Source organism: Oncorhynchus kisutch, linkage group LG25 (genome assembly GCF_002021735.2).
Source record: "Oncorhynchus kisutch isolate 150728-3 linkage group LG25, Okis_V2, whole genome shotgun sequence".
Taxonomy (NCBI): Eukaryota; Metazoa; Chordata; class Actinopteri; order Salmoniformes; family Salmonidae; genus Oncorhynchus; species Oncorhynchus kisutch.
Genome location: NC_034198.2, coordinates 20,011,210 through 20,029,614, shown reverse-complemented (window position 1 = coordinate 20,029,614; position 18,405 = coordinate 20,011,210). Strand labels below are relative to the sequence as shown.

The window sequence follows — 18,405 nt, the reverse complement described above, 5'->3', positions numbered from 1 at the left end:
TGTGGGGAGGAGTTGTCAAAGCACGTAAATGAAGCCGGTGACTGATGATTTGGTAAAATCCTCAATGCCATCTGAGGAATCACCAAACATATTCCAGTCTGTGCTATAACAGACCATATACCACGGGTATGACGAAACAGTTATTTGTACTGCTCTAATTTACATTGGTACCCGTTTATAATGGCAACGAGGCACCTCTGGGGCTTGTGGTACATGGCCAATATACCAAGGCTAAAGGGCTGTATCCAGGCACTGTACCACAACCCCTCGGCCCTTACTGTTTAGTTATCAATATTTAGCGTAAATGCTGACTGTTTGTAAACAATTAAAGAGAACAATATCTGTGTATTAATTGTGTTATTTTCCACGCTTATGTTATGTGATAGCGTGGCCGAGCGGTCTAAGGCGCTGGATTAAGGCTCCAGTCTCTTCGGGGGCGTGGGTTCGAATCCCACCGCTGTCAATGTATTTTTTTAAATTTTTATCCCGGGTGATGTACTCAGACAGTGCAAGCGGTAACTCGCGAACAGGGAAGACTATAATTATGTATACACTGTATTAACAAAACGTAGCAATGCTACTCAATTTCACACACGGTATTATGACATCAAGTACATGATCTTATTTTAAGAGCTTTTGCGACATCTGCAGGCAAAAAAAAGTTTACGTTTTTATCGCTTTGCATTGTGGGAACAGAAATAGCAGCTCCTCCCCACGTGTGGCCATGTCTGTGTGAAGCTCTACAAGCCAAGCAACATGGCATCATTCGCAGACAGCCACCTCACCTAAAGTGAACGTGAATGAAATAAACGGAGAGGAACGGTCAAATGGGCAGGTGAGATTTAGTCATCAGTTTAATTGATATACCAGTGAAAATGTATTTTAAAACAATCGAGGCCTGGCAAATAACTTTCAATTATTTTGATTGCTCGGTACATTAATAGCTAACGTTACAGATATAACGTTAGCTAGCCACAATTAGTTTGCTGTTTTGGACCGCGTTACTCTTGTTAATTCACGAATTCGTTTTGTTTAATGATTCGTTTTGACTCACTGGGTTTGGTCGAATGACTAGCTCGCTAACACAGATATGCTAGCTAGTTAGCTATTAACGTTAGCCGCCTTAAGCAGGTGACTTGTCATGATGTGTCAATGTAAATAAGCTATGTACGCTAACGGTAGCAAATTCCACGAACGGATGTTATTTTACTGCGATAACTACACACGATGATAAAGGTATTTAGCTACGTTCTTACACCTTTAACTTAGCTACATGGCTAGTTGTTGGCTAGTTAGCTATGTTGCTTATAGTGATAATGTGTGTCTGTAGCTAACGTTAGCTAGCTCGATGGTAGTCTAATTAATCAGTCTGTAACACACTTTGGTAACATTGGTAACGTTATAGTTAGTCTGCTAAATAGGGGAAATGTTCCTTACCAGCCAGAATGTTGAGTACAATTACATTTACTCGACCAGTTGTCTGTGGGTTTTGTCCTTAAGCTTGTTGTTTACCTAATTAAATGTTATTTGTCACATTGCCAAAACACAACAGGTGTGTAGACTTGACTGTGAACTGCTAACTTATTGACCAACAATGCAGAGTTTTTAAAAGTAATGAATAACAAGGCTATATACAAGAAGGTACGAGGTAGTTGAGGTTGGTGCGGCAGGGTAGCCTAGTGGTTGGAGCGTTGGACTAGTAACCGGAAGGTTGCAAATTCAAATCCCCGAGCTGACAAGTTACAAATCTTGTTCTGCTCCTGAACAGGCAGTTAACCCACTGTTTCTAGGCCATCATTGAAAATAACAATTTGTTCTTAACTGACTTGCCTAGTTAAATAAAGGTAAAAAAAATATGTGGGTAGGGGTAAAAGTGACTAGGCAAACAGGATCGATAATAAACAGAGTAGTAGCAGCTTTTATGGAGAGTGTGAAAGCGGTTGTTGTGTCTGACATCCTCCCTGTAGTCTAATCATCGTCTCAGCAAACTTGATGATGGTGTTGGAGTCTTTCATGGCGAAACAGTCGTGGGTGAACATGGAGTACAGGAGGGGACTAAGCACGCACCCCTGAGGACCCCAGTGTTGAGGGTTAGAGGGCAGATGTTGTTACCTACCCTCACCACTTGAGGGTGGCCCATCAAAGTCCAGAATCAAGTTGCAGAGGGAGGTGTTAAGTTCCAGGGTCCCGAGCTTGGATGGACTACGGTATTGAACGCTCAACTGTAGTCAATGAACAGCATTCTCACATAGGTATTCCTCTTGTCCAGGTGGGAGAGAGCAGTGCAATAGGGATTGAGTTGTCTGTGGATCTGTTGGGGCGTTATGCGAATTGGAGTGGATCCAGGGTTTTCATGGTTCCAGATTTGAGTCCCATGGTACAATAGTCATTTAGGCAGGTTACCTTTGAGTTCTTAGGAACAGGGACTACGGGGGTGTGCTTGAAACATGTTGGGATCACAGACTGTGATAATGAGAACTGTATCTGCACGTGTAGTTTACATGATGAGATTATTATGGACAAAATAGCAAAATTATTTTTGTCAACCGGAAGCCAAGCATCGATCTTGTAACCAGAATAAGACCCTTGATATATTTATTGGAAAGTAGCCTCTGTTAGTCTGAGTGTCTCAGTCACTCAGCATTTCTTTCATCCTAGGTTGGGTCCCCAGAGGTCTGCTGCTCTTCTTTGACATCTCCCCCAGACCTCTCCCCTCACTATGGCCAGTGAGGAGGACGATGACCCCATCATACAAGAGGTGAGTGACTAGTTTCCCCAGTTCCCCATTTACCAGTATGTTTCTGCCCAAGCCTAGGTTTGATTTTCTTGGCAAGGCGATGATGAGTGATGAAAAGAATATGAACCCAAGCCTTCTCTTTCTGTCTTCAGATTGATGTATACCTAGCTAACAGCCTTGCGGACAAGCTATATCTGTTCCAGGTAAATCTACATCTATTCGGCATCAAGCTGTGTCGATTTGATATGTTTGTCGTTAACCTTTATCTTGATTTTTTTCTCCTTTTATAGTATCCAGTTCGCCCTTCCTCTATGACCTATGATGATGTCACTCATCTATCTGCCAAGATCAAGCCCAAGCAGCAGAAGGTGTGACAGGGCTCCCTTGTTAAAGAGATTTCCATCTCCCATTGATACCTAAATGACAACTTATGATCTATCTTGGATCAGCCTGTTAATTATAAAACATATCAGCCTGTTAATTATAAAACATTCTTAGATTACAATTTGTCTCCCTGTAGGTGGAGTTGGAGATGGCCATTAACACTCTGAGTCCTAACTACTGTCGAAGTAAAGGAGAGCAGATCGCCCTCAACGTGGACGGAACCACCTCAGAGGACTCCAACACCTACTCTGTGTGAGTGCAATAGTTAGTAAACGTTGTGCTGGTTCACTTCTTAGTACTCTGTCAGTCCTTACGTCTCAGTTGTGTATGTGGCATGCTGGGAATTGACACTGACCATTGATCAATCTCCTTGCAGGAAGATGATGGACAAACAGACGTTCACATCCATCCAGTCCACAACCAACACCTCCAGATACGCTGCTGCTGTCTTCAGGAAAGGTAGCTGTGTTTCTGTACATTCATATCCAATCAGCCCTCATCAGCACTGTCATTGCTCTTTATGTTAGTGTCAATATCTAAATGTTTGTCACTGACCTGTGTTGTCACCAGGGGAGCTCCACATCACACCGCTGCAGGGTATCCTTCAGATGCGACCCAGCTTCTCCTATCTGGATAAGGCTGACGGCAAACACAGAGAGCGGGAGGCCGCTAACGAAGGGGGAGACTCTTCTCAGGATGAGGTGGAGGAAGACGTCAAGGCCGTCACTGTAAGGAAACACACAGTTACAATCACAGTTCTCGCACAATGATCCTCTTAAAACAATTGTTGAGCTCCGTTTCTTCGCTCTAGGTGAGGTTTTCCCGTCCTGAGTCGGACCAGGCTCGTCAGCGGCGTATCCAGTCGTACGACTTCCTTCAGAAGAAACAGGCAGAGGAGCCCTGGGTCTACCTGCACTACCACGGCCTCAACGTAATGAGGCGTTCTCATGCACTCTTTTCTGACCTCTGTGAATCCAAGTCACTGCCAGTACCAATTCAACACCTACCTTGTGTGTGTGTGTGTTTAGGATGGCCGTTCGGACCACGAGAGGCAATACCTGTACTGCCAGGCCATGGGAGGCTCTGAGAACACAGAACTGGTAAAAACACCAAAGTGAGTACTAACACGTAGTGTCCCTATTTAAGTGTCTGCTTTTGCTTTATTTTTGTGCTGCTTTTGTGTGACCTCCCTTATGTCTCTTTCCTCCCACTCCCTTTATTCATCTCTCTCTTCTCTCAGGGAGTACCTGGCAATGCTCATGCCCCCTATCACAGAGGAGAAGATGTAAGTAACACTTACATGAAGTGTGTAATGTACTACTCCATGTTGTAACATTTCAGGTATGAAACCGATGTCCTGTGTGTGTATCAGTGTGAGGCCCGTAGGTCCCAGTAACATGCTGTCCATGGCCCAGCTCCGGACCCTGCCGCTAGGTGACCAGGTCAAAACCCTGTTGAAGAACGGTACGCTCACTAACTACTAACCTTAATGGAAATTGAAGTATTTGTACATGCTTTTCTCCATCTTATTCTTTCCATTTCTCTCCTCACCTCTAGTCAAAGTGATACCGTTTGCCAACCTGATGGGTTTGTTGACCCCTGGGACAGACTCCACTGCGGTGCTGCGCTGCATCCAGCAGGTGGCGCTACTGGTGCAGGGCAACTGGGTGGTCAAGAGGTGAGACCAGCAGAGCAGGACTGGAGGCACTAGGCCCTAGGGACTAGGTTCACAGATCAAAATCAAATCGATCCAAAATGTAGTTCTAATTCTGGTTTAGTTTTTCAATAACTAGATATGTGATTTCATGAACAGAGATTATGCTTGAATACTAAAAATATATTTATATTGTCCCAGAAATATTTCAGGTCATGTTCCTGAAACCAATTGAACAGTTTTTTTTCTTCACTCAGTGATGTGCTGTATCCTAAGAACAGCTGTAGTCCCCACAGTGGTGTGCCTGCTGAGGTGCTGTGTCGAGGAAGAGACTTTGTGGTGGGTCACACTGTGTATATCCCTACCATATCTCATAGCACATCTTCCTGCACAGGTCCACAGTCAAATGTACCACACGACACAGATTCAAATTTCAAGAGACTTCATGGTGAAATGTTTTAAAAAATTTGTCTTTTGAATCCTGTTAATTATCTGTTTCTCTTTTCAGATGTGGAGATTCACTCAGGAGCGCTCAGTGATGAGGAAGGAGGTCACAGCCATCATCAAGGTAATCAGCTGTTTAAACAGTTGATACTACTAGTGATACATAGACCTATAGTCTCTCACCTGGCCAAAGATGGATATACACAATTAAAGTACAACTTTATTTAAAGTACATGGTGTAACACACTCACTAACAGTTAGCCCTAGAGGGTGTTACTACATGTCTGTTCACACCTATTATTTTCAGCTCCTGCCGGAGGATGTGAAGGACTTCTTGGAACACATGGCGGTGCCTCGTATAAACCGTGGCTGGGAGTTCCTGTTGCCAAGCGACAGTGACTTCATCAAAAAGCACCCTGACGTGGCCCAGCGGCAGCACATGCTGTGGATTGGGATACAGAGCAAGTAAGATACGATATTTGCGAACACACACTATCAAAGAGACTGTGGGTTGATTTTATTGTTCATGGTGGTTTTGTGTTTGCAGATTGGAGAAGGTCTTCAACTTCTCTAAGGAGGACCTGGTATCCAAAAAGGACCCACAAACAGGTGTGTACTGATTGTGTGCTCATGAGGAAAGTCCCTCTGGCATAAGGTATTTATGTGTCTCTAGCTGAAAACTGTGTGCCTCTCTGTTAAAGAAGCTATGCACGTGAGTGGCGAGCAGCGTCTGAAGGCAGCCCATGAGCGTGCACGACAGAACCAGCCCTCTCTTCAGAAGGACCTGAGCGCTCGTCGACAGGGAAAGGGTGGAGCCGGACCGAGCAGTGGAGCCGCGGTCAGAGTCAAAGAGGAACCTGTCAGCGACGGTGAAGACGAACCCATGGACACATCCTCCTCCGCTCTCCCTAACGGGTTGGTAAACGGTTACCCATCCGCCGCCACTTCCGCTGCCTTGAATCCTCATAACGGGCACGGCAGGACTCCCATGCCCTCACCGTCACCTGAGCTGAGGGACTTTGTGTGGAACATGTTCAGGAAGCAGCATGTGCTGACGCTGAGCGAAGTCAAGAGGCTGTTCAACCTCCACCTGGCCTCCCTGCCTCCCGGAGACAGCCTGTTCCACTCCATCTCAGACCGCCTGCTACAGGATACTATACTGATGAGCCACTGCAAACAGATACTGGTGCCTGTGAGTATTAGATCCCTAACCCTGCTACAGGATTAGTATCCGATGAGGTTTGGTCTTGGTTTAAGATTGTGAAAAGGACATAAGGCTGGGGATGGGGTTAGTTCCACTAGAAAGCGTTAACTGACAACCCACTGTGGTACTGAAGGATTTCAGTTAGACAGGCCTATTCTTCCACCCGATGAGTAAGCCTGGATATTCAAAGAAACAAATCCTCTCCCTGAACTAAAGAGATCGGCGTTAGGCTCCCAGCCAGATGAAACTTAGCCTCCCTGGGCTCTCTGCTACTCCTGAATGGTGGTCTCTTGCTTGCCTCCGGAGTGCGGCTATCACCTTTCTTAAACAGAATAACAAACTAACGGTGGTTTTGGTATGTGACCTATCCCTGTAGCAGCACACCAACTTTGCTCCTGAGGGTAGTAAGTAGGTAGTAGAGAGCAGTGATGCACTGGAGGGTTGGCCTTCTCAGGTTAAGCTCTGAATAGAGCCTGATGGCTGTGGGATTGTAGAATCTAGCTGTTCAATTGAACTACAACCCACTGGCCTGCACTGTACCTTAGGTGAAGCCTACATTTTCCTGTGAGGTGTGGCTCTTCAAACTTTGCTCTCATTGTTGTGTCCTATGGAATTAAGACATATCAGAGAAACAGTTGAATGAACATTGTTCGCATTAATACCAAGACCCCTACAGTGCCTTGCGAAAGTATTCGGCCCCCTTGAACTTTGCAACCTTTTGCCACATTTCAGGCTTCAAACATAAAGATATAAAACTGTATTTTTTTGTGAAGAATCAACAAGTGGGACACAATCATGAAGTGGAACAACATTTATTGGATATTTCAAACTTTTTTAACAAATCAAAAACTGAAATTGGGTGTGCAAAATTATTCAGCCCCTTTTACTTTCAGTGCAGCAAACTCTCTCCATAAGTTCAGTGAGGATCTCTGAATGATCCAATGTTGACCTAAATGACTAGTGATGATAAATACAATCCACCTGTGTGTAATCAAGTCTCCGTATAAATGCACCTGCACTGTGATAGTCTCAGAGGTCTGTTAAAAGCAACACAGCTCATCACCCTGAACACACCATCCCCACTGTCAAACATGGTGGTGGCAGCATCATGGTTTGGGCCTGCTTTTCTTCAGCAGGGACAGGGCAGATGGTTAAAATTGATGGGAAGATGGATGGAGCCAAATACAGGACCATTCTGGAAGAACCTGATGGAGTCTGCAAAAGACCTGAGACTGGGACGGAGATTTGTCTTCCAACAAGACAATGATCCAAAACATAAAGCAAAATCTACAATGGAATGGTTCAAAAATAAACATATCCAGGTGTTAGAATGGCCAAGTCAAAGTCCAGACCTGAATCCAATCGAGAATCTGTGGAAAGAACTGAAAACTGCTGTTCACAAATGCTCTCCATCCAACCTCACTGAGCTCGAGCTGTTTTGCAAGGAGGAATGGGAAAATATTTCAGTCTCTCGATGTGCAAAACAGATAGAGACATACCCCAAGCGACTTACAGCTGTAATCGCAGCAAAAGGTGGAGCTCATCTTCTCCCTCCTATCCGATCCCCTTTCAACCTGGCTTAGGTTCTTATCCTCTCTCTCCTCAGGGGGTGGTAGGGTTTTAGACCCTGGAGGGGTGGAGGAAACCAGCCCACTGTTAAATAGCTTCTGTTATTGGCTGAGAGGACAAAGCTTATTACTGGTTAGAAATTAGCCATAATCACAGATCTAGGATCAGATTAACCGTAAACATTAGGCAGACGGAGGGCAACTTCATCCTATCCCAGCAGGGGTTAATGCCTACAGGGAGTGGAGAGGGTTAATTTAGTGATTGGTTTATTTGTTTTGGTCATTTACAGATGCTCTTACCAAGAGCAACTTAGTCATCTTATGAACACAGCATGCCTGTCTGTAGATGTGCATTGCCTCAGTGTTTTTTGGGGATTGGGAATAATCCGAAGTGTTGTATAAATAAAAAAAAGGTCTTCAGTCTGTAAATCTAAGTGAAATGAGATTGTGAGGTTCACTGCAGCGGTTTCTTTCCTGTCCCCTTAGTTTCTTCAGTTGTCATTCTCTTCAATAGTTGTTTCCTTCCTCTTTTCTTCCCTGTAGTTTCCAGCCCAGAGCACAGCAGCTGCTGATGAACAGAAGGTGTTTGCAGTGTGGGAGACAGGAGAGACCTTCGACAAGGTAACAACAACAGGGGCCCGGGTGGGGTTCTTTTAATCAAGTCTGTACAAATGTTTTTTTTCCCCTTTTTGTTCCACATTCCTACTGCACCCACAGAATCACTCTGAGTATGTGTATGTCCTGTATTATGGTTTGTAGTCATGCAGAAATACATTGATCATGTCTTAAGCCGTTTGCCTTCTCTGACTTGATCAGGATGTGTTTAAAGGACCCATTTCTACTGTCAACATTTCAAGATCTTGTATGTCCTGCCCCTCAGCATCGTCAGGTCCTGTATGAGATCTTCATGAAGAACTACCGGGTGAGGAGGAACGTGATCCAGACCAGGCTGACGCAGGAGATGGGAGACCAGGTTACCAAGGATGATGTGGACCGCCTGCTTAAGGTACGACTGGTCTCCGAACATAGTTATAGAACAGACTGTTGAACAGCGTCTCAAACTGGCTTTAGAAACAGGCTCTAGAATGGGCTGTTAGAACCAACTTTATAATAGGCTCTGGAACCAGCTTTAGAATGGGTTCTAGAACCAACTTTATAATAAGCTCTGGAACCAGCTTTAGAATGGGTTCTAGAACCAACTTATAATAGAGTTGCCATTGAGTAACTGAGTGTGTACAGAGTTGACACAGTTGCAAAGCTCTAGGAACCCCTTCAGAACTGTCTCAAGAACCAGCTGTGTTTCTAACCTATGTTCTCTGGTCCTTTCTTATTAGGAGTGCTGTGTGAGCTTTGGAGGGATGTGGTACCTCAAGGGTACCCTACAGTCCTGACAGGGTTGAGGACACGCCCCTGTGGCCACCATCAACCAACCAAACCCACTCCCCCAGAGCCTAGTGGGAGGGCTCTGTACGGGGAGGCGGGACAGCCAGACACACAAACCAATTGTAGCCCTCCTGCCCCCAGCTCTCCGGACTGGGATTGGAGGAATGATATGTCCGTCATCTGCTCCGGTCAGAACATGACACTTGTTGTTAATTAATGCAGCTAAAGAAGTCACTTCTAAGCTTGGCCCAAACGTAGCCGATCTATTGGACAGAAGACCTTCCATATTCATGCTAAGGGCTGGAGCAGGAGCAGAGGAGATGTATATGACTGAGACAATACAGAACCGTTACACTTGATCCAACTAATGTAGGTGGGCTGGTTCAGGGTCTGAGCACAAATGTGCAGTCCTGGAGGTACTCGAGGAATGGATCGGGGAACACTGTACCAAAAGTTTTGAATGACACACATATTCATTTTCACAAAGTCTGCTGCCTCATTTTGTATCATGGCAATTTGCATATATTCCAGAATGTTATGAAAAGTGATCAGATGAATTGCAATTAATTGCAAAGTCCCTCTTTGCCATGCAAATGAACTGAATCCCCCCAAAACATTGCCACTGCATTTCAGCCCTGCCACAAAAGGACCAGCTGACATCATGTCAGGGATTCTCTCGTTAACACAGGTGTGAGTGTTGACGAGGACAAGGCTGGAGATCACTCTTGTCATGCTGATTGAGTTTGAATAAGCACCACCCTCCTTCTAAAGCTTCCAGTCTGTTCTTCCTCTGTCAACCATGGTTACCTGCAAGGAAACATGTGCCACCATCATTGCATTGCACAAAAGGGCTTCACAGGCAAGGATATTACTGCCAGTAAGATTGCACCTAAATCAACCATTTATCGGATCATCAAGAACTTCAAGGAGAGCGGTTCAATTGCGCTTCAATTGGCTTCAGGGAGCCCAAGAAAGTCCAGCAAGCGCCAGGACCATCTCCTAAAGTTGATTCAGGTGCGGGACTGGGCCACCACCAGTACAGAGCTTGCTCAGGAATGGCAGCAGGCAGGTGTGAGTGCATCTGCACGCACAGTGAGGCGAAGACTTTTGGAGGATGGCCTGGTGTCAAGAAGGGCAGCAAAGAAGCCACTTCTCTCCAGGAAAAACATCAGGGATAGACAGATATTCTGCAAAAGGTATAGGGATTGGACTGCTGAGGACTGGGGTAAAGTCACAGTTTCTGATGAATCCCCTTTCCGATTGTTTGGGGCATCCGGAAAAAAGATGGCCCGGAGAAGACCAGGTGAGCGCTACCATCAGTCCTGTGTCATGCCAACAGTAAAGCATCCTGAGGCCATTCATGTGTGGGGTTGCTTCTCAGCCAAGGAAGTGGGCTCTCACAATTTTGCCTAAGAACTAAGTGGCTCGGGGAACAAAACATCAATATTTTGGGTCCATGGCCAGGAAACTCCCCAGACCTTAATCCCATTGAGAACTTGAGGTCAATCCTCAAGAGGCGGGTGGACAAACAAACAAAAAACAAAATCTGACAAACTCCAAGCATTGATTATGTAAGAATGGACTGCCATCAGTCAGGATGTGGCCCAGAAGTTAATTGACAGCATGACAGGGCGGATTGCAGAGGTCTTGAAAACAAAGGGTCAACACTGCAAATATTGACTCTTTGCATCAACTTGATGTAATTGTCAATAAAGGCCTTAGACACTTGTGAAATGCCTGTAATTATACTTCATTATTCCATAGTAACATCTGACAAAAATATCTAAAGACACTGAAGCAGCAAACGTTGTGGAAATTAATATTTGTGTCATTCTCAACTTTTGGCCACGACTGTACTATGCCATTGAGAAATTAGACAATTTTGATAGTGATCCTTAATTATTTTGTTTTTGAATTATTAAGCAAATCAAATTGTATTTGTCACATGCTTCAAATACAACAACACCTTACAGTGAAATGCTTACTTACAAGCCCTTAACCAACAATGTCGTTAAGAAAATTACCTAAAAAATGTAATTAAGAAATTAAATAGAAGTATTTTAGTAGACGGAGGGTGGTGTCTGCTAAGGAAACAAGTGAATGCAGTTCATAGTCCAATTGATTTTATTTTTTTTCTCCACAATTTCGATCTTGTCTCATCGCTGCAACTCTCCAGCGGGCTTGGGAGGTGAAGGTCGAGTCATGCGTCCTCCGAAACATGACCTGCCAAACTGCGCTTCTTAAATTACAGGTCGTAGAAACATGTCAAACTAAGTATAGAATCAATCTTTAGGATGTTTTTATCATAAATCTTCAATAAGGTTCCAACCGGAGAATTCCATTGTCTGTAGAAAAGCACTGGAACGCAGGTCGCTCTCATGTGAAATGCGTGTGACCAGGACATGGCGCTCTGCCAGACCACTGACTCAAAGAGCTCTCACCCGGCCCCACATCACAGTAGAAGCCTCATTCAAGTTTCTAAAGACGGTTGACATCTGTTGGAAGCCTTGGGAAGTGCAACATAACCATTATCCCACTGTGTATTCAATAGGGGCTGGGTTGAAAATCGACCAACCTCAGATTTCCCACTTCCTGTTTGGATTTTTTTCTCTGGTTTTTGCCTGCCATATGAGTTCTGTTATACTCACAGACATCATTCAAACCGTTTTAGAAACTTCAGAGTGTTTTCTATCCAATAATAATATGCATATATTAGCAACTGGGACTGAGGAGCAGGCCGTCTACTCTGGGCACCTCTGGGCACCTTTCATCCAAGCTACTCAATACTGCCCCTGCAGCCATAAGAAGTTAACACCCGCCCGCTTAACCCAGAAACCAGCTGCACCACTGTGTCGGTGGAAAACACAGTTCAACTGACGACAGAGGTCAGCCTGCAGGCGCCCGGCCCGCCATAAGTAGTCGCTAGAGCACGATAAGCCGACCGAATCCTCCCCTAACCTGGACTACGCTGGGCCAATTGTGCACGCCCTATGGGACTCCCTATCCCGGCCGGTTGTGATACAGCCCAGGCATGAACCCGGGTCTATAGTGACACCTTTAGCACTGCGATACAGTGCCTTGTACCGCTGTGTCACTCGGGAGGCCCAGTCCAATGATTTTAACCTGATAGTGGCCTTTAAAATATAAAAAATAACAAACATTTGTCATTTTACTATTCACCTCCCCCGGCTGACATCGCGAAAATGATGCGCGCATCGATGTGGCTGGAAGGCGTAAGTTGTTATGATTGTGAATGGTCAGATAGCTAGCAACAATGACAAGTTGCAGTGTGGGTGGCTCGTTTCAGCTTGATGCATACAATCACTTATTGGTGATCAATATTGAGTGGTCCCTGCAGCGTACGATCTCAAATACGTGATTGGAACAGTAGCAACATAACGTATGACGCAACAAACGTCTAAACACCATTGTTGTCTGAACAGCATCTAAATATTTTTTTGTACTGATGGAAAGTAAAGGTCTTAAAAGGTCAAATGGAGGAATAAAGTTTATTGTAAAAGATAAAAGCGAACTTCATCACACGGAACACATCCACAGCTCAAACTGATTCAATAAACCAGTCTAACACAAGTTGGCGACCTAACAGGCAGACTAGTTCACAATATACCACATCTCTGGCGAGCACAAAAGACGAATGTCATGTTTAGAAAATAAATGCGTGTCAGCTAAGCTAAAAGCAGCTACATTCTTTATGATGGCAGCCATGTTTTTTTTTACATTTTGCGAGAACTCCCTAATCCCAGAAGGCGACTTCACTATAATGCCGCATTCAAAACTGGGAAATTGGAAATCTCCGACTTCAGTGTATTGAAAACCACTGGGAACTCTGAAAAATAATGAGCTCCGACTGGTGAAAATTAAATTTGAACGCCGTACAACTCGGTGCCTCTTTCTAAAGCTCTCACTTTCCGACGTGAAGGTCATGATTTTACCTTGTATTTTTCCGAGTTCCAAGTTGTTTTGAACGCGGCATAAGACGCAAATAAACAAAGTCAAAGATGGTTGCACCCATTGCCCAGAAAATATCATGTTAGTTTGGCCACTTTTCAGCACATTACAAATCTGCATGAGCTTGTTACCAGAGAACATGACAAGTTTACAGTTTTTGACCAATCACAAAGCCCCCCAAAAATGTTATCGCCTCATAGATTATCACCCAAATACAAGCCTATTGCCTAGCCGTAGCACGAATAGGGCTGACCGATTTGGTTGAAACCATTTTAGTGGAGTTTGAGTGGCATTCATTTAATTTGTGGGGGGGTTTCAGTGCATGGGGGAAGGTATCGTGGGGGAATAGGATGGCGGAAATATTACTATGATGGGATCTATCAATACATGGGGGGCAAACACAGAAGTTTATAAACTATAAATATACTGTGTACTTAGTTTATATAAATGTAACCAAGTTTTGGAAGGAGAATGATAACTGACCCACAACATTCATCCCCTTAGATGGCACCAAAGCTTAATCCTGTCATGCTCCACAGTTTACGATAACCCATTATATCTACATCCTCGCTTCATCATGCCACGTTCTCTGCATACAACATAGTTGATTAGACTTACGCCCCATTCAATCTGATCGCCTGCACAAACTACCTCACTTTGTTGCTTACATGACTTTGTCCACCACCCTGTTCTCATTCTCCTCGACCAGGCTAAAACCTATCCAAGCCATAATACTCCTCAGCGCATTTGAGAAATATCTTCCTCGCTTGGTGACGAGGCAGGCCTCTGTAGGCTACATGTCCAGTGGTGATATACATTGACATGGTGATGAAATGTAGCCACCGCTAAAGCCTAGTTTTTCCAGGGGAGAATAAATGTGTCATTTTTTAAAATGAAGAGAAAGTATTTAGGATGCCAGCCTTTCCCGGCCTTAGACATGTTCGGCATATGTGCTATATATGCTCATACTACGCTCACTTGTTGTATGCCACTATTGCATCAAATACACCGGATTTAGGGTGGGAAACCTGAGGCACTATCTCACACGCAGCCCAGCATACAGGCTAATACCAAAGCCTTTTTCAGATAATAATACATGTAATATACATAATATAATTATAATACTATAGATACTCACTGCTACTATTATAGGAATAACGTTTTATAAAGCCTCATATGAAGCAGACATTGCAGTATTGATACAATGCAGGGTGTAGAGAATAGCGACAAAATGCAACAATCAAATTCTCCCAACAGCAGGATAGAATTCTGGTACCGCATGCTAAAAACTCCCTCTGTAAGGCCCGTGTATTAATATTTAGAACTTACGCGTCAAAAGGTTAATGATACCATGTCGTGTTTTGACTGATGTAATTTCTATGCTATTATGGCAAAAATTCACAAGCTAGCTAACCAACAACTCTAATGATGTATTTGAGGAGACAAGTGCTCATTGTGCAAATGTATGTTTTCAATAAACATTTGGAGAATATAATTGACATGTCAACAGTCTAAGGGCTAACCCCGCCCCCCCCCCCCCCCCCCCCCCCCCAATCTATTTTCCCCCATAGTTGCACACGTGTTGGTTTTGTTCCTAAACAATTAGTCTATAAAACTGATTGTTGTACAGCAATCAATTAATAGTTGGATCAACATGAGTAGATAGACACATTAAACTACTGTTGTGAGTCAACTAAAAGAGAGGAGTGTGCCGAGGACTGAGGTGAATTATAATACAGAAGTGAATTGGTGTTGAAGTTATTGCAATTTACAACCAAATACTGTCTGAATAAAACTTACTTTTTTATTTAACCTTTTATTTAACTAGGCAAGTCAGTTAAGAACAAATTCTTATTTACAATGACAGCCTACCCCGGCCAAACCCCTTCGAGGCTGGGCCAATTGTGCACCGCCCTATGGGACTTCCATTCGCAGCTGGATGTGACGCAGCCTGGTAGCAAATCCTTTAAACTGTGGAGGTGAGTGTTACTTTGAAAGAAACTTAAACAAATTCATTTTATATTCGATAGACATATTTCAAAACTAGACAGTTATGCACGTGGTAGTGGATCCTCGTGGAAAATGTGAATAAAAACAATTGAATGTCGATTGGTTTGCTATTATTTAACGGTTAGAGTTTTGAGAAGAAAAGAGGATTGGCGATGTCTGGGAGATGAGTGGATTTAATTGTTGGCGCATTCAAAGGAAGCTAACAGAGTACATGTTAAAATATCTGCCAGCATTGTTTGGACCTGGTTTGATTTGGTTAAGATATGCTTACTGCTGTGTTGCTCCTTGCTCCCATCTTAGGTCTCTATAAAAGTGCCTCTGCAGACATTCAGGACAAAATAAGTAATCACTGATATTAATATAAGAGGTCAAATTAGACAAAGTTGTATGTTTTTCTGACTGTAGATGCTTTTGTTGATGTTGAAAAAAGCTATCTGGCATTTCATGAAGACTTGCACAATCAGTGCAACCGTCTGAAGCATTCCACAACATTCTGTCCATGCAATATTCAGGTTTTTCAGGTGTATTAATTTGATCAATGATCTCAATAGGCTGCTGGTTATTTTTCCATTGGTATGTTTTTTTGCTCAATAAAAATTGCAATAATGGAAAGCCTATTGTCTGATGTTCATATCCTTGAGATAAGCTGTCACACACAGGAGTGTATTGCCTGATAGGTCAGTATTACATGCCCGTTGATGTACAGGTCTTGATGTGATTTAATGAGAAACAGCAGACACAAATGACAGAGGGAAACAGGATCTTTTAGTGGTGATAAGTGATTCACTGAATTGTAATGGAGAGAACACAGCCCCTTTCATCTGTCATTCAGTCTACTCTGGCCAGTTAGTTACAATGGCCAGTTCCATTTTTAAACCTGTAGAATTAAAGACCTTTGAGTTGGATGACTCAGATCTAAGGTACATTTTGTGGTGAGGTCTAAGGTGAGTCAGAGGAACAGGAGAGGTGCAGGGACTGACCCCAGTTTAGCCCCTCCCACCAGCCTCCACTGTTACAAGCCTTATCAACATGTCTGCCAAGAACACTGTAGTTGACATTTACAGTAACTGTAAAATACATCTGTTAACAGTCACTCAGATTAAAGGAGTGATGTGTGGACTCAATGGTAATCTATTTTATTCCTTGATTACTATCAACAGCATCATAGGACAGTTAATGTTACATACACAAACATTTAGCAGATGCCAATTACATACAACATTACCATATAAACAGCAGTGAATGAAGTGTAGTACATGTGTCCCACACAAGGACTCATCTCCCGTGGGCAGATTCTGCATGTACACAAGATTTTACTTCTGGGTTACCCGATTATACAAGGTCATGTTTTATGTGAAGAAAAAATATGTGCAAATGTATGGCACGTTTGTGTTTGAACCGGAGCTTGACGACTCAGGACACCCACAGAGTGCTGTTCTCCGTCTTACAGGGACACCGAAGAGCCTTCACAAACTCCAAACCCTGGATAGAGGGGCTCAGTGAATTTGGTGTGGTGGTTCAGTGCGTCAGAGGAGACTGTGAAAGGACAGAGTGCCACCAGACCAGTCCAGATACATAGAAAGGTAACCAGATACACACTTATTCTGCAAGAGTGGGAGGAGGGGACTTGTTAGGTAGTCTTTTCATTATTGTTCCAGGCAATGTAGTTGCCATCAGGACATGCCATTGCAACCGAGCCAGGTACAGTTGAAGTCGGAGGTTTACATGCACTTAGGTTGGAGCCATTAAAACTTGTTTTTCAACCACTCCACAAATTTCTTGTTAATAAACTATAGTTTTTGCAAGTCGGTTAGGACATCTACATTGTGCATGACACAAGTAATTTTTCCAACAATTGTTTACAGGCAGGTTATTTCACTTATAATTCACTGTATCACAATTCCAGTGGGTCAGAAGTTTACATACACTAAGTTATGCCTTTAAACAGCTTGGAAAATTCCAGAAAATGGCTTTAGAAGCTTCTGATAGGCTAACTGACATAATTTGAGGCAATTGGAGGTGCACCTGTGGATGTATTTCAAGGTCTATCTTCAAACTCAGTGCCTCTTTGCTTGACATCATTGGAAAATCAAAAGAAATCAGCCAAGACCTCAGAAAAAAATGTGTAGACCTCCACAAGTCTGGTTCATCCTTGAGAGCAATTTCCAAATGCCTGAAGGTACCACGTTCATCTGTACAAACAATAGTACGCAAGTATAAACACCATGGGACCACTGTCATGAGAATTTTTATCCCAATGGTTGAACTCAACTATCACTATAGCTTTGACCAATTCCCAGAGGTTGTAAGGCCCCGGTTAATGAAGAATTAGACGAAGTCCCAGTCTGCAATAGATCAATACTTTATTCAGAGAGCGCTCTGACTTCAAAATGAGAACACAATCTTTTTATCTCTCTCACGCACGCACGCAATATCACATCAGTAGAAACTCCACCTCCCTTTAGATGGGCTGTATTTTTCCACAATACTAACACATAGTTTCTCATTATCTTCTGCAGGCCTATCCATTTCTAACAGTTACTACCCTACCTAGGTTGGGGAGGCCTCTTTTCTGTTATTGGTTTCAGAGTTATCACAAGTTCAGTTGGCCTTGAATGTCTCAACTATACCCAGCTCATATTGCGAAATAGTAACACAATGGCCTAGTCACACACATTATTGAATAATGACTCATTAACACATTTCATACAATTATATGGTTTCAGGGTGGAATACTTTAGTCATTATCTTAAACATACAAATTATTCTATCAATCCATCCTTTGACTAAATATTACATCTCGATACAACATTTGTTTATTTAAAAAATCACATTATCACACACATAAATGTATTTACAACATCTTTCACCTCACCTGGGGATATTTCTACTTCCAGTTATAACTCTTCCTTTTGAGATTTTCACTATAACCTTCACACGTTAGAACTAAGAAAAGTTTGATCTAATTGTAAATTATCGGCGTTGAAGGGATCATCAGTGTCCACCATGCGTCCTTTGCTGGTACAAGCCCACCATACATCAGTTATAGGTG

General features: G+C 43.3%; 1 protein-coding gene and 1 non-coding gene across 3 annotated transcripts; both read left to right on the top strand.

The window, feature by feature from the left end:
* The first annotated feature begins 381 nt into the window (after positions 1-381).
* On the top strand, positions 382-463 carry trnal-aag (transfer RNA leucine (anticodon AAG)). Its single transcript has one exon. It is a non-coding gene; the product is annotated as a tRNA-Leu (tRNA).
* Positions 464-694: 231 nt separating this feature from the next.
* Positions 695-15,968, top strand: LOC109870432 (DNA-directed RNA polymerase III subunit RPC5-like). 2 transcript variants are annotated; one of them, XM_020460943.2, is made up of 20 exons: positions 695-835; positions 2,659-2,758; positions 2,890-2,940; positions 3,028-3,105; positions 3,258-3,373; positions 3,498-3,580; positions 3,692-3,849; positions 3,933-4,052; positions 4,150-4,235; positions 4,362-4,406; positions 4,494-4,585; positions 4,679-4,799; positions 5,033-5,114; positions 5,284-5,343; positions 5,527-5,684; positions 5,767-5,828; positions 5,921-6,411; positions 8,535-8,612; positions 8,872-8,997; positions 9,326-15,968. In XM_020460943.2, exons 2-20 carry the CDS (start codon positions 2,720-2,722, stop codon positions 9,380-9,382), a joined length of 2,103 nt encoding a protein of 700 aa, XP_020316532.1. In that variant the 5' UTR covers positions 695-835; positions 2,659-2,719; the 3' UTR covers positions 9,383-15,968. The 2 variants fall into 2 exon arrangements, with proteins under 2 accessions (XP_020316532.1, XP_020316533.1); XM_020460944.2 differs by having other exon boundaries at positions 711-835; positions 5,924-6,411.
* Positions 15,969-18,405: the final 2,437 nt, after the last annotated feature.